We start from the raw sequence: 14,747 nt of genomic DNA, 5'->3' as shown, positions 1-14,747 counted from the left end.
TTTGCTGGTTTGCTTTTATGGGCCTTTTTTATGAACCCTGCCTTATAAGCAAGTGCTAATTTAAATGTCTTTGACACTCTGGTATGCTTCAGTGGAAACTGTTTTTGTGTGAGTTGGCTTAAAACTGTTACAAAAAGCATCTGAGGACAAATGCTCATTGTAGCCATCTTTTTTTCTTGTGCATGTTTGACACTTGGATCCTTTTTTTTTGACTGCTGAAGTGCTGATAAGTACAGGCTGCTTTTATTAGCCTATATGACAGGGTGGGAGCTTGTGTCAAAATCTAAAGTGATGTGCTAATGTGATACGGTTGAAGTTTAAACAAGTTATCAATTATTTGAACTAATGTGATATGATGTGTCACATCAAATTGTTAGCTTTGTATAGCAGAAGGACAACAGTTGCATTAGATACTGCCAGTCATTTACCTAGGGGAAATGGCCTTCAATTCATAGCTGTTGTGTCTAAGACTTCTTGTTTGTACATGATCTGTCTACAGGTCAACAGTGTTGTAAGAAGCTGTAGTTGAATGTGTGGTTTTGATGAAGGGAGTCCGGTGAGTAATGTTTTGTACTGATTGTTGTCATGTTGTAACCATTGTGGTCATTTGAGTGCCAGGATATTCTTATATCTGGTAACATTCTAGCATAAGCAAGGTTTAACGACTGATGACAGCAGCCTTCCACTTTGCAGAGTGCATGCACTAACGTTAGGAGGGCCTTCCAAGTGCATGCTTTTATTTATTGTCACTTTTGTGCACAAAGTACCAAGCTTCATATGGCCAAGCTGAAGTTTCATAGTAGCAATTTCTTTTTTTGTGTGTGTTTGGTAATTGATGCCTGGATCTGATGATTGCATTTTCATTTCTTGGTGCATTAATATCTTTTCAAGTGTGTGTCAGACAGGACAAGCTCGCCACTCACACTTCATGCTTCATGTTTGCTTTGTTGTGCCAGTGTTCCTGTACAGGATTTGGAGCTTCTAAGGTTTAAAAAAATATGAATGGATAGATGGGCTAATTGATGCTGCTACATATATGGCGTAGTGCAAACAAAGCATGCAAGATGAAGGAAAAGGACATGAGGATACTATCTACTAATGGTTTCTTGCATGCGGTCAATTGTACCTTTATTTATTTTTCTTATGCAAAGGTTTATAATCAGCCACATACAATAAACCATCACTAGCTAGCAGCGCACTGTTCTTTTTTTTTCATGTTGCATGCTCTTTTTTCACTTTACTGTACATTTGGAAACATTATGCATGAGGCTGTCCTGATGCAGGTGGGTATTACAGATTATGCAAAAGCATTTAGCCTGTTAAAAATTGTTGCATGAACTCTATTTTTCTTTTCTTTTTCACAGTGCTGTGACTTGGTACTGTGATGTACCTTGTGGTTGGCACTGCTGCTTTTAAACATGTAAGTTGCATTTGAAAAGGCCTTTGGAAACAGTGTCATTTCATGCATATGCTTCATATGGAGAAAAATTAAAAATAATGTTAAAAAAATATGTTGCACTTATTTTATAAATAAAACCCACTTGTGCACTGGGAAACCAAAGATGTTTGTCTGCCTTTACAAACACCACTTTGTTTATTCACACAACTATTTATAGAGGGCGGGGGCCTTGGAGAGCAGTAAAAAGAAATGAATGCCTATGTGCCAGCCCCTGTAATCATCTTGCGTGGGATGTAGCTTTTGATGTCGGAAGCGTTACATATATGGAAGAATGAATACAGTTTTTGTAGGTTGATAAACAATACTGTCACAGCAACAAAAGGTACATTTCAATAAAAAGTTATTTTGAGATATTAGGGAATTGATTTCTATTCATTGTTATTCATAGTCTTACAGAAAAGCGCAAAGTGTATCTCACTAATACAAGTGTTGTTTGTTTTTACTGTGGGACACATGATTCACTTTTTTTTTACACTTACTTTGTGTAAGTGTCGCGTCTGAAATACATGTTCCTTTTTAAAAACCTTTCCCATTCAGCTTTTTTCAGTCATGGTTCTACTGTTAGGGGGGGGGGGGGGCATTCCGTTACAAAAAGTTTGTTGAGGAAGCAATGAAATACTATTGGTCAATGTTGACCATCTTATTGAAAACTCGGTGATTTTGTTGAGATATCATTGGGGGTAGTGTTAAAGCTCTTGAATATTGGCCACTGAAATTTTATTGAAACACCATTGGGCAAGTAAATATGGAGTGATTGTTGAGTTACCGTTGAAAGAACATTGTGCTTAGACATATCGTTGGGTACTTATTGCTGGGTTATCATGGATGCAGCATTGCAATGGTGTTATGATGACCACTTGAGTCATTACTGACACATTGCATATACATTGTGCCACAGTTAAGATAGCATTGAGATATCACAACTCGTCATTTTAATATAATTACTATTTTGTTGGGCTAGTACATTATTGTTCATTTAATTTTGAAATTGCTTTACTATTCACACTTGCATGCCCCGGTGCCTGTGTTCACAACTTTCCCTAACGAACAAAAGCAAAGGAGAAACTCACCTATTTCAGATACCTTTATTTGCACCAAAAACATGCACAATGAAACATTATTACAGTATATAAGCCACAACTGCATGGAACTGTGGGAACTGCGGTTCCCACAGCATGTCCGATGCTTAAAGGGACACTAAAGGCAAATACTAAGTCGAAGTGGACTGTTTAAATACCTTTCCAGAAACCTCAAAACGCTTGTCTCGTGCAAAGAAAAGACTTAGTTTACGCAAAAATTGGATCTGGACGGTCCAAATACCTTTATTGCAACTCAAATCACCCTCCACGCCAACTGAGGAGTGGTGACGTTGCATACGCCATTTTCTGCCGTTGGTGAGTGTAACGGTGCCCGACAGATGGCGGTACGGTGCGCCGCTGCAGCTGATTTTGGTGAAGTGGCGTAGACCGTTCGGGCATTCCGCGAAGTCCGTCACATGGAAGTGGAATTCTCTGCTACTTGCAGTTAGTGCGAGGTTCGCGAGCCAGAAAAACCAGCGCAACACTACACGTTAACAGAAAAACTGAAACGCGAAAGTGCGGGCGGCGCAGAGTCGAGCGAACACGAAACCTTTTGACCGCCCGTGTTGTTGTCAACGGTGTAATGTCAGTTAGTTCTTTTTTGTAAAAGTGTAATAGAACTGGTGAAGTAGTATTTTCTTTCTTCTTATAATACAGTACAATGATGTTTTTATAACGAGTGGTTCAGTACTAGTGACAGAATTTAAATGAGGAGTGCCTTCGTCATCGGGCGAGTACCTGAATGTCCCGGGGGAGTCACTAATCATGTCCTGCATTTAGCTTAATTTCTCTATTACTAAGGCTCTGCTCGCGATAATATTGACGCTTTAGAGATACTCTTGCACTAATGCATCACTTTAGCTTGACTTAGTATTTGCCTTTAGTGTCCCTTTAATGGTAGCGTCGTCGCTTGTCGGCGCCTGCCTTATTGCCACCATCCGTGCTGCAGCCGTGTCTACTTTTAGGGAATTTCACATGCGTGCAGTCACCGTGTTTGCAAGTGAATTTCACATTCTTTTGCTCCCTAAAACATGGGCATTTTGGATCGCACCTATGCCATCTGATGTATGTTAAAACGACGATGGCATTTGTGCGCCGGTGAACAAGTGTTAAAATATGAGCTTGTGGGCGATCATGAAACTGGTTCAACATCGCAGTTTCTACGTAGCGTAAACCGCTACAAAAGTGGGCTGGTCCCGGACACCGTGCAGTTTAACATGGCGCCTCAAAGCACGAGCTGTCGCAAGATGAAGTGACATGGGGTGCGCACGCCTAGCGTTTCAAAGAGCTGGCTGGCTTTGGAACGAGAGACGTATGCGTGCTCTCGTGGCCTAAAGGTTAGAGCACCGGGTTGCTGTGCTCGACGGCCAACATTTGATGCCAATGTCGGTCACAAATTGTTTTCTTTTTATGAAAGCAAGCCGAAACAAGAATCTACCTACCGCAAAGTGACAAGAATGAGGCAAAGAATCCTTCTTAATAAAGTTTTCAAACGTTGCCTTCATATTCGAGTCCTAATTATTATATGCTGGACTCAACTACCACACAACACAAAAAAATAAACAAATTACGCAATAAATTATTTATTGAGGAGCTTTCAATGGTAATATCATTGTGAAACTGTTGAGCGAGCTCAATTACTTTTGACATTTTGTTGAAAGTCAGTTGATTCAACAATTACCGAACACTACATCAATGGTAAATCAACATTCATTTTTGTACAGGTTTAGAAAGTTAGATACAGGTGTAGTCTTCTGTATATTGTAACCTTGTGCATATTTTTCAATACAATGTTTATTTCTTATGCTGCAGGCATGTTCTTTTCAAAATATGTCTGCGAAATTGCGCCTATCCGATTTCATTTCTTAATATATTAGCAACACAAATTTTAAAGATAATTTTTAATCACTAAAAGTTTCAAAAAGAGTAGGACAGTGTGTGTTTAATCTGGTTCCCTTTCCATAACACTTAGCAATCTTTTTTAGCGCGATAGTGTTTAGGGCCCCATGTCGCAGAAAATCCGGCGTCGGCAACTGGTGTGTGATCGCGAGTGGTGGAGAAAATCATCCAACCACATCGACCACGCAAGCCCTCCACGTGATGCAAGGTTTTGATGAACAAAAATTGAATTTCTCGCAGTGAATTCCGTCAGAAAAATGGTAAAGTACGACTTTACCATTCGGCGTCGGATTGTAATTTGAATGTACGAGAAAATCCAATTCTGCTACGAGGAAACTAAACATTTCTACCAGACCTGTGCGCGTCGGTGCAATAGCAAACAAATTATTAAAAAAAAAAACAGGTGATAGGGCCTTCACATTTTAATATAAGACCGCTTATATTGCCCCTGGAATAGCGTCCCGAATAGCGTCTGCACCTAACTTAGAGTTAGGTGCACGTTAAAGAACCCCAGGTGTTCCAAATTATTCCGGAGTGCCCCACTACGGCCTGCCTCATAATCAGATCGTGGTTCTGGCCCCTTAAACCCCATAATTTTTTTAAGCACCGTGAACTCAGTTCGATTGCCAAAAACTCCGCTTCTGCTCAACGCGTTGGACAATTCTTTGCGGCACAGTATTTCTGACATACAGATTTTACTTCAAATGCGTTTGTCGACTTCGATAAAAAGTCGTTCAATACCCCTTTAATAGCCTTCGATAGCATCAGTCATTATTTTTATCTGCCTGTAAAGCGTGCTTTGCCTGTAAGAAATGTGTGTGATACAAGAAGCCAGCTTAAGCTTTAGCTCGGCCCAACTCCGACGCCGCCTATTCAAATACATGTAAAACGCAGATATGCTTTACTGAGTTTTGGTCGATTTTAATGAAATTTGTGGCATTTCACAGAAAAGGTTAAATTTTAGGGACTGCTGGAAGAGTAATTTTGATTAATGACTTGGAATTTTTTTGCGGAAATTGCCGGAAATTGGTAATTTTTGAAAAGATAGAAGCACGAAGTTTACGAATCCGCAACTCTGCACCAAAACCAGATATTGCAGTTCTGTGAATTGAATCCGTCAGAACGTCCAAAGCGGACATATTTTATATATTGTCTCGAGACTGCGATCAATGTGACAGAGATGTGACAAATATGTGCACAATATTAACTTATATCCTAAGTGAATTTCTTGCAATATTTACAAAGGTGTTGCGAAGGAACAACTCATATATTAGTGTTGTACTTGCTTGCTATGTATATCAAATTTGTCCACTTTAGATGTACTATTAGATGCAATTGACAGAATTGTGATATCGTTTTTTTCAATGCCGAGTTTAAGAGTTGTAAACTTAACAGTTTCGTTTTCTGAAAATTTGCGATGTTTGGCAATTTTTATAAAACAATTGACGGCCTACATCGAAAATTCCTACCAACAATCACTATATTTTAACTTTCTTTTAAATGCAGCCAACCTAATCAAATTTGGTGCAGTGGTTACCGAGAAAAGCGATTTCTCCTTTCCCGTGTGTTTAGATAGGGGACTCCGAGCTAAAGCTTCCTCTTAAAATAAATCGGCTATGTAGTTTTTCTGTTTATTATTTTTGAGTATATATTTACCCTTATCATAAATTTAACACGAACTGCTGCTTGCGCGTGTGAAGCCTGTTTAACCAGCAAACAAACCTTTGCAACAGCCTTTTTTTCTGTTAAATTTCAAACGTGGATAGTTTGGCTCTATTCCTCGTTTTGGTGGTGGTAGTTGATCGGGCTTTCTCCTCCGGCACATATATGGCGCCGATGCAAAGAGCGCCTGCTCTCAAGCATCCGAGTGTCGGAGCGCGTTTGTCGATACGCACGCACGTGGTATCGCACGAGAACTTTGTGGCGTCTGAGAGAGAGAATAAACTTTATTGTACGAAGAGTGGTTGGTGTGGTTATTCTCGGGTGGAGCCCTCTTGTAGAGCCCCACTGGCCGCGGCGGATCGCCGGGCCTGGTCCAGGGTCGCTAGTTGGCTTCCCAGTGCCAGCTCGGAAAGTCGTGCCTCCCAAGACCACGTTGTGAGTGTCTGTGATGAGCTCACCAGCCTGGATACTGCCTCGGCTGGGCGTTCCGTACACTGGTATGTAATGTGTGTCAGTGTGGCTCTGTGGTCGTTGCACCAGGGGCATACACTGGTTGTGTATACCTCTGGAAACATCGCGTGCAACCTTGATATGTGCGGGTAAGTGTTGGTTTGAAGGCGGCACCAGTCCCTGGCTTGTTGGCTGCTGTGGCGTCTGAAGGTTTCGATGCTGTGGTCGTGGGATAGCGCCGCGTCGCGTTACTCCACCGCCTATGCCGACGGTTTGCGGGGCGCATTCGTGGCCGAATTGCCCTGCGTGGTCCCTTGTCGAGATGCACTGTTTCGTCTGGCCGGCTCGCCGCAGCTTCGCTGAGACCGACTTCCGCCGAGCGTGGGATCTGCGTGATTTCAAAGCGAATGGTTGGCGGAATCCCCGACTTTCACTGAGTAAACGAGCGAACAAGCACATTTGCGTATAGCCGTTGTCATGTCATGGTCATCACGCTGCCGTCGGCTTCACGCTGTCGGGATTGCATTGTCGTTACGCCGCCTTGGTCACGCTGCCGTTCGTCGTAGCGCCGTGGTTATCTCCATCGTCGTCACGTTGTCATGCCTTCTATCAAAACATGTCGACGATAATTTGTTCCGCCATCATCAAACACCGTTATCAACGTCAGCAGCGTATACCCTCGGAAACATTGCCCTAGCGTGCCCATCGCGTGAGCTATTCGCTTACCTTGACAGTTCTGTTTGTGTGCGTGTGTGATTTTCTTTTCTTTCCTACCTTTTTTTTTATTTTTTATTTTTACTTATTTTTTTCCCTCTCTCCTTTCGCATCCCTTTACCCCTCCCCCGGTACAGGGTAGCCAATCGGAGATAACCTCTGGTTAACCTCCCTGTCTTTCCTTTATTACTTTTTTTTCTCTTTCTCTCTTGACAATCATCTTAGATGGTTTTTGCAAGAGTTTTATTATTTCGTAACCTCTGCAGCGTTAGTAATTGCTCAGAAAATATTGACAATTTTTTTTTATCCGTGTCTTGCGCCGTACTACATCATAAAGGTTGTCCTAGTGCGACGTTGCTTACCTCTCTGTCTTAAAATCCTGCTTGAGAGGTCAGTTTTGGGCCGGTATAATATTAAGATGCCTTTCTCTTGATTCTGTTATTTCTTATCACTCACTACAAACAACGACCAATCCCGGTGATAACGTAGTCGGAGCCAGTTAGGTCCACGGACAGAGCGTGAGAACGAAAATGATTGGAATAGAACCGTTACATTATCCCAGTATTTGAGTGCCCTTTATTACACCTTTACTTCGTTGTTTTATGTTCTGTTACTTAGGATGACTATAAAATTAACGTATTTTTAATGCGATAGCGTTATAGGCGGACTTCAGTCACTTTGGAGGTACCCAAGTATCTAACAGAAGACACTGGGCGATCCTGGATATAGCGTAATAGTGGGCCTCTGTCATGCTATACTGGGCCCAGCGATCGCTATGCTGCAAAATGTGGTGCAGAAGATCCTTCTAGCATTTAAATAACCCCACCACGAAAGCGTCGGAGTCGCATAGATTCCGGCATATGCGTTGCATGTTGCATTATTGTACTTACGTAAAAATATATACCTGTCAAACGTATACGAATGATGTCGCATGCATTAAGCGAAGCTTTCTTTGGCTCTCCTCCCCACTTTTCGGGTGCTGGCTTGGCGATTGTACAACTTGGGTCACTGGGTATTTATTTACCACGGGGTAAATGCCCGAATAAACAGGTCGAACAAGAGGCAAGAAGTGACGAAGCCGGCAGCAAAAGCAGCTTGGTGCCGAGTAAAGTGAGCAAAGTGGGACCAGAGCGTGCACATGAGCAAGGAGCGTTGAGCTGATGATGACGATGTACAAATGGCACGTACCCATCGTGGGGGATGCAGAGCAGTGAAGAAGGACAAGTTAAGGCATTTCACTATTGAAAAGGAATCAACATCAATTTCAGTAAACATTAAAAAAAGAAACTTCCCTTCTCTTCAGACAAGCAAATCCTGGCTGTCCGTTGTGCCCGCAACCACGCCGGTTGTACTATAGCTGCCGATCCCGACGTGGGACTAGCCGGGTGCCCGACGAGTTCGTGTCCTCGCCGGATCTTCAATAAAGTTCTTTCACTCACTCACTCACTCCTACGTATGCGTCGGATCCGCCTATGTAGGAATATGTGTGTGTGTGTGTGTGTGTGTGTGTGTGTGTGTGTGTGTGTGTGTGTGTACTGTAGTATAATGAAATGATTGGCACACGTACGAATGAGAGTCTTTACGACATTTGGGCAGTGCCACGCCTTTCGTCAGTGTAAAATTCGGCAGAGACGAATTATTTTCTTATATATATATATATATATATATATATATATATATAATTCTGCAAGCACCTCGTCCTTGTGCGTTTTCTTTATCTGCATGATTCATGGCCAGTCCCCCCCTTGTGGGTATGCGCCAGATACATTCAGGGCGACAAGCCCGCCATTAGCGCGCAACATGTAAGTAAGAATACGAATAAAGGTCTCATCGTCTTATCCTGCATGTATAGCGCTTGTAACGCCTCAGATACAGTCGACCTCTGTTTATTGATAATGTGACCGCCCTAGGGCAAGAGCTTACTTATGCCTGCCAATGTGCGAGGAGAGAGGAAGAAATGGCCGTCCTATAGCACTGGGAAAGTTATGTAGGGACGAAACGTTCCTTCATCACCGACGCTCGTATCTTATTATCCGTCACGCCCTTAGTCATGCCCACCGGTCTGTGTTATCACTTTGGCGTGGATTCATTGATAGCGAGGTTCCTACTTTTCGCGATGCTTGCCGTGCTGGCCGTCATTAAGGGGTGAGTCTATTCTCCCGGCAGCATTTGTACCGGCGCGCACCTCCTATTGGCGCTCGGAAGTCACATGACAAACTGCCGGAGGAAATACGGCCTGAAGGTGCGCCCTAACCTAACATCACATAACCTAATATCACCTAATCTAACCTAACCTAACATAACACCCTAACCTTCCAAGAGCCAATAGGAGGTGAGTGCCGGCAGAAAGTCGTTGCAGAAGTTCTCCCGGCTGCCGGGAGAATAGCCACTGCCGTCATTAAGCGGTTGCCTTTCTCACTGAGACGTACCGTCATATCAATTTTACACCAATTCTAACTGGTCCTCTTGCTTTTGCTAAAATCACCATTGTTTTCTTCTCTCTTCTACTAAATCTAGTGCGGCATTCTTCGTCGTTCTTGCAAGCCCCCTACCCTGTCGCCAGGATACTTAGCTCCTCAAACGCTGCGCCCTTCGCAAGATGACTTCGCCTATCCAAGAACAGGGAGTTACCGACGAGCTGATGGTCGTGCCGGTATGTAATAGAACGCCCGTACGTAACTGAATTAGGGCTTGAGGCTTTGATTCTATGCTTTAGCGATACTTCGGAATTAGCGTCTCTGCAGCAGTGGCAGTGACTGGTCACTTTTGGCAAGTGAGATATAGGGAAAACGGATAAATTCAATGCAATATCGGAATCTACGTTACGCTAAGCTTGTTTGAATTAACAAGGTAGCAGCAATATCTAGGGGGTCAAGAAAAGCAGTGGAAGGATAAGCGCAATTTGGACAGCATGCACCAAACGGAGGAGTGCTAAAGGGGTCAACGCAAATCACGTGACTTGAGTATGCATTTCCGTTTCCTTCTCCCTCTGATGCAACGACCAGCGCGGTCGACATCATGACGGGACGTCACGGAACGCAGATGGAAGCTATGGCGTCTCTGCTGCGAGGACATTGACAGAGAATCATTGTGCTCGATTTTTTCCTCCCAAATTGAAGCAACAGCTAGTATGAGTATCAATACTTGTTGCTGGTCTAGTTGGTTCATCTTATTCTGCAAGGTTAAGACGCAGCCAAGGACGGAAAAGAGCTTCAGGACAGGAAAGAGCGTCACTTGCAACTATAGTTTATTGAAAGCAGAATGGCTCACATTTTATAGGAGAAGGTGGCGATGTGCGCACGTACGTTTGCGCACACAACTGCATCGTTATCCAATCATGCATAGTGCAGGAACTGGCGTTCAATGCTAGGTAAAGCCACATATTGATTTATGTGCACGTTAAAGAACCCCAGGTGGTCCAAATTTTCGGAGTTAAGTTCCGGAATCAGATCGTGGTTTTGGCACGTAAAATCCTATAATTTAATTTTTAATTTTTTAATGTTATTCTTGACAGACAGCTCGTGTTCCCTTGCCCTATCATTGATGCAACGGCCTGTCTGGCCTATATATACCCTGCCGATATGTGTGAGGCTGATCTACGTAGTACATTAGCAGCACTCATATGTCAATAAAAGCAGTACTAGTAGAGCTCTTAACAATTAGTTAACGCAACATAAGCGCAACAGGTAGCATCAACGTGGGCAACGTATAACTGACGTCATAAAAACCTCTCTGCGTAACATGAGGCTAAAGGCTAGGGCGTCGCAATACATTTATCAATTTGTACATTGCCGTGACCTGATATGACTGGTCGTCAGAATGAACGATTTAACAAACGGAGTTGAATCTCCAGGTGCCGAGTCCTCGAGCCGAACCGGATGACGCGATTGGTGAGCCTACGCCGTGTGAGCCGCACGCCAGCGCCGAGGAAGACCTCAGCCAATTGCTCAGCGGTACGGCCATGGCGGCTGGCAAAGAGGCGCGCGCCTCGAGCGCCCCTTACGGTGGGAATTACAACGTCGCCATTTTTGCGGCCCTCACCACCGGCGCCACCGTGGGCATAGTGCTGCGCTTCCTGTCTACCAAGCCATGGCCTGCACGACACGTACGTGCAGACACGCGTCGTTCCCGAAAGCTAAGCAGTGAGTCCCCCAAAGCGCAGCTTCCTGTAGATGAACCCATTCCCTGGTTGCTATGAGCGTGGGAGACCTGCAGGAGTGTGCTTGACGGTGTTGGTTGGTGCATGTTTTGAAAGGGAATCGAACAGCGCAAGAAACGGGATGTAGTGAAGACGACATACACAGGGCTGGTAAGCGCTCGAGGCCTGGTAACGAATATTTGCCAGCCGAGGGAGTCTTCAGTTAACTGGATAAATTGCCCCGTTAACTATATCGTGTATTGAGCGAATGATGTAGGGCAGGAAGCGGCGGAGCGCCAATCGTGCGGCAAGACCGGGACGGGACGCCTGCGTTTCTCCCACAGGCGTGTTGCATCAAATCGCAGCGAATTAGGGTCACTTCTGCTGGAAAATGCGCAAATAGGACTTTATTGTATGATTAACTGTTGGGGTTTTATTGTCCCAAAGAAACACTGAGACGATGGTTTTCAGCTTAGCTAGTTGGCTCGTGCTTTCCGGGACTTCAGCAGTCACATATTTTGACAGAACGGAACGAATGTGCCGCAGTGTGTCATCTCTCTTCCGTTTTATTTTCTTTCTTCTTTTTTTTTCCTTCTTCTCTTTTGAAGTAAGTCTTTGCTGATTTCCCGGAAAGACAACACTGAGGCTATGGCTGTAGTTGTAATGGAGGACTCGGGATGAACTCCGGTCACCTGAAATTTTTAACAGTTGACTGATTGATTTAACGTAACAAGGCAACATTGAAGCTATGAGAGACGTGAACCCGATCCGTGGTACACGATTTTTTTTTTTTCACATCGGAATGCGGTGGCGGCCGGGAATCGAAGCCGCAACCTCGTGCTCAGCAGTGGAATGCCAGTGCCCCTAAGCCGCGGTGGCCGGTATGCAAGAAACAATGGCGCATGCATAAACTCAACGCATGCTGCACATCGTTCGTACTTGAGTGCTTCAAAGCGCTCGAGCGTCTTTTCTTGCACAGCTCTATGAACAGCTCATTGCACAGGATGACTAAAAGGTAATGCATACGCCAGAGTACGCACCTTGAGAGCATAGTCGACCGATGCTTGTTCCGAAAGGGTAAACCTTGCATGGTATACGCTGTACTGTCAGGTAAACTATTCAATGCAAGTGCGCCAAGTGCAGCTTTCCAAATGCGCAGATAGATAGTGCGGCAATGGTCTTTGGCCGCACGTTTGGGCGTTCGTATTTCACAGCACGATGGGCTAAGGTGCTTCAGCGCTTCACGTAAGCATTCTGGCAGCAGCGAACTTATGGTCTCTGAAGTCCCCGAAAAAGCTGCAAGGTTCACATTTCAAATATGTGTGCTTTTATTCTTCTGTACTTTATTGCGATAGCTATTATATCGACACTCCATACACATTTCCTCCGTCGGCGTCGCCGTGATGTTCCGTATTAAGTCCAACTGCGATAACATCGTGGCCACGTGCCGTATGTTGTGTGTGCGAGTGAAAGCAAAAGCATGTGAGGGTGAGCCGAGGTTGGTGGCTTGATCTCCCGCGCGCAAGGGACAAAAGCGGGGAGGAAGCGCGCCGTCTTCCATCGCGCGCAAGGCACCAGGGGGGGGGGGGGGGGTGATTTTACTCTGGCAGCAGCTGCGTATGGCACGGCTGAGCGCGGCCGCGCGGGCCCTATCTTGAAAGCGATCTGCAATGAGTACAGAGTTTAAGCATAGGGAATTACATTTTGTTTCTCAATTGTTTAAGTGCGCCGAGGGGCGATAGCTTCGTGTGCGCTGTGTTCTCACCGCTTGGTTCGTGTTGAAGCGAGAGGCCGCACTCAGGTCATTTCCATCGCTGCTGCTGCTGCCGCTCTTACGCCAGCGTTTTGATAGCGAGTTCCGCGGTCATCGAATGAAATGTGGTAATGTTTGCCTGTGCGCGCGTGACACCATGCTTGTTAATTTAGTTAGTGACTGTTTACAAGTTTATACGTCCGATAAAACTACTATCCTTACTTCGTATAGCTGTATAATAATTTGCTATCGCAATCGATGCTTCGCATTTCGGGCGAAACTGCGACTTTTTTCTGCCTTACCGAGCGCTAAATCTTCGGCAGGTTGAACGGTCTAACATTGGCGGGCTGTGGCTTTTACTGCGCTACAGTTACGAGACTTCTAAAGAATACGGGACTTCAGCCGTCTTGTCTTCTCGCGCTTTATTAGTAACGAAAATCGCGCAGCTTCACCATTTTGTCCGAATCGCCCGCCTTGCCCACGCAGTTAGCCTGCTATTACAGCAAATAGTAACTGAAATTTGGGCTAGAATTGTCACAGATTAATCGTGATGCAGCAGAACACAAAAAGACGACGTCGGACAACAGTGCTACTCGTAACTGTAGGACTTTATTAAAGTCACATGCACATAAATTGATCCAAGCAAGGAAGGAGACCTCTTGTAAGGCACGTGAAAGGCGTTGGTGTCTGAACCTTCTTTATTCCACGTCTGGGTTTTCTTGTGCGCGTGTGACTTCTGTAAGACTAGTTCGAAGCTACATCAAGTAATTCAGTTGCGAGTAGCGCCGTTTTCCATGCTCTCCATGACTCCCAAGACACCACGATAAGGTTATCGCGGAGTGCGAAGCGTCCCCTGCCGGTGAATAGCGGAGGGGCGTGTGCTGCACTGCAGGTCATGTACCTGGCGTTCCCGGGCGAGTTACTGCGGCGCATGCTGCGCGAGGCGGCGCTCCCTCTGAGCGCGTCGAGCGTGATCGCTGCCGCGGGTACCATGCAGCGGCCGCTGTCGCTGCGCGTCGCCTGCTTCTCGCTCCTCTACGCGCTCGTCGTCAAGATGGCGTCGCAGGGGAACGCCGTGCTCACCACGCTCGCGGTGCAGCCGGGACGCGTCCTCGAGGCCGGCGACCTCCAGCGCCTGCTCGACGCCGTGCCGCCGCACGCACGGGTGCACGAGCCTCCGTGGAACGGCACCGCCACCGACGTGCTCTACGACCTCGCCAGGTCATCATCCACCTGCCCCACGGGATGGTTGGGGGACTGCTACCGCGGAGCTTCCTATACAAAAGTTACTAGAGGGAACTCTGACGCTGCGATCGTTGCACTACTATAGGAGTTCAGTGACTCCTATAAGTTTAATTAATATATTTCTAGGCACTGTAATAGAAGAACGATGATTAGTTCGTGAATGTGTCTCATCTTCGTCTTTGACTTCGAATGGCTTTGTGACTTCGCGAATTGATAATTTTCAACAGAGTATATAGTACAACGATTCACAATGATCATATATGCGCGCCTAAACTTATTGCCTTTACGCGTTTAGCAATATATAGTTTACTGAAAATGTAAAAAGATCAAGCGCGATATTTGGTGTCC

At 45.1% G+C, this 14,747-nt stretch overlaps 1 protein-coding gene across 1 annotated transcript; it reads left to right on the top strand.

Moving 5' to 3' along the window:
• The first annotated feature begins 11,122 nt into the window (after positions 1-11,122).
• Positions 11,123-14,484, top strand: LOC119432836 (neutral amino acid transporter A-like). Its single transcript, XM_037699990.2, has 2 exons — positions 11,123-11,368; positions 14,047-14,484. The coding sequence occupies exons 1-2, from the start codon at positions 11,225-11,227 to the stop codon at positions 14,482-14,484; spliced, it is 582 nt and encodes a 193-aa protein (XP_037555918.1). The 5' UTR covers positions 11,123-11,224.
• The last annotated feature ends 263 nt before the right edge of the window (positions 14,485-14,747 follow it).

Source organism: Dermacentor silvarum, chromosome 11, assembly GCF_013339745.2.
Source record: "Dermacentor silvarum isolate Dsil-2018 chromosome 11, BIME_Dsil_1.4, whole genome shotgun sequence".
Lineage (NCBI taxonomy): Eukaryota > Metazoa > Arthropoda > Arachnida > Ixodida > Ixodidae > Dermacentor > Dermacentor silvarum.
Note: the sequence above shows the minus strand (reverse complement) of the source record. Positions and strands in the feature narration are given on the sequence as shown.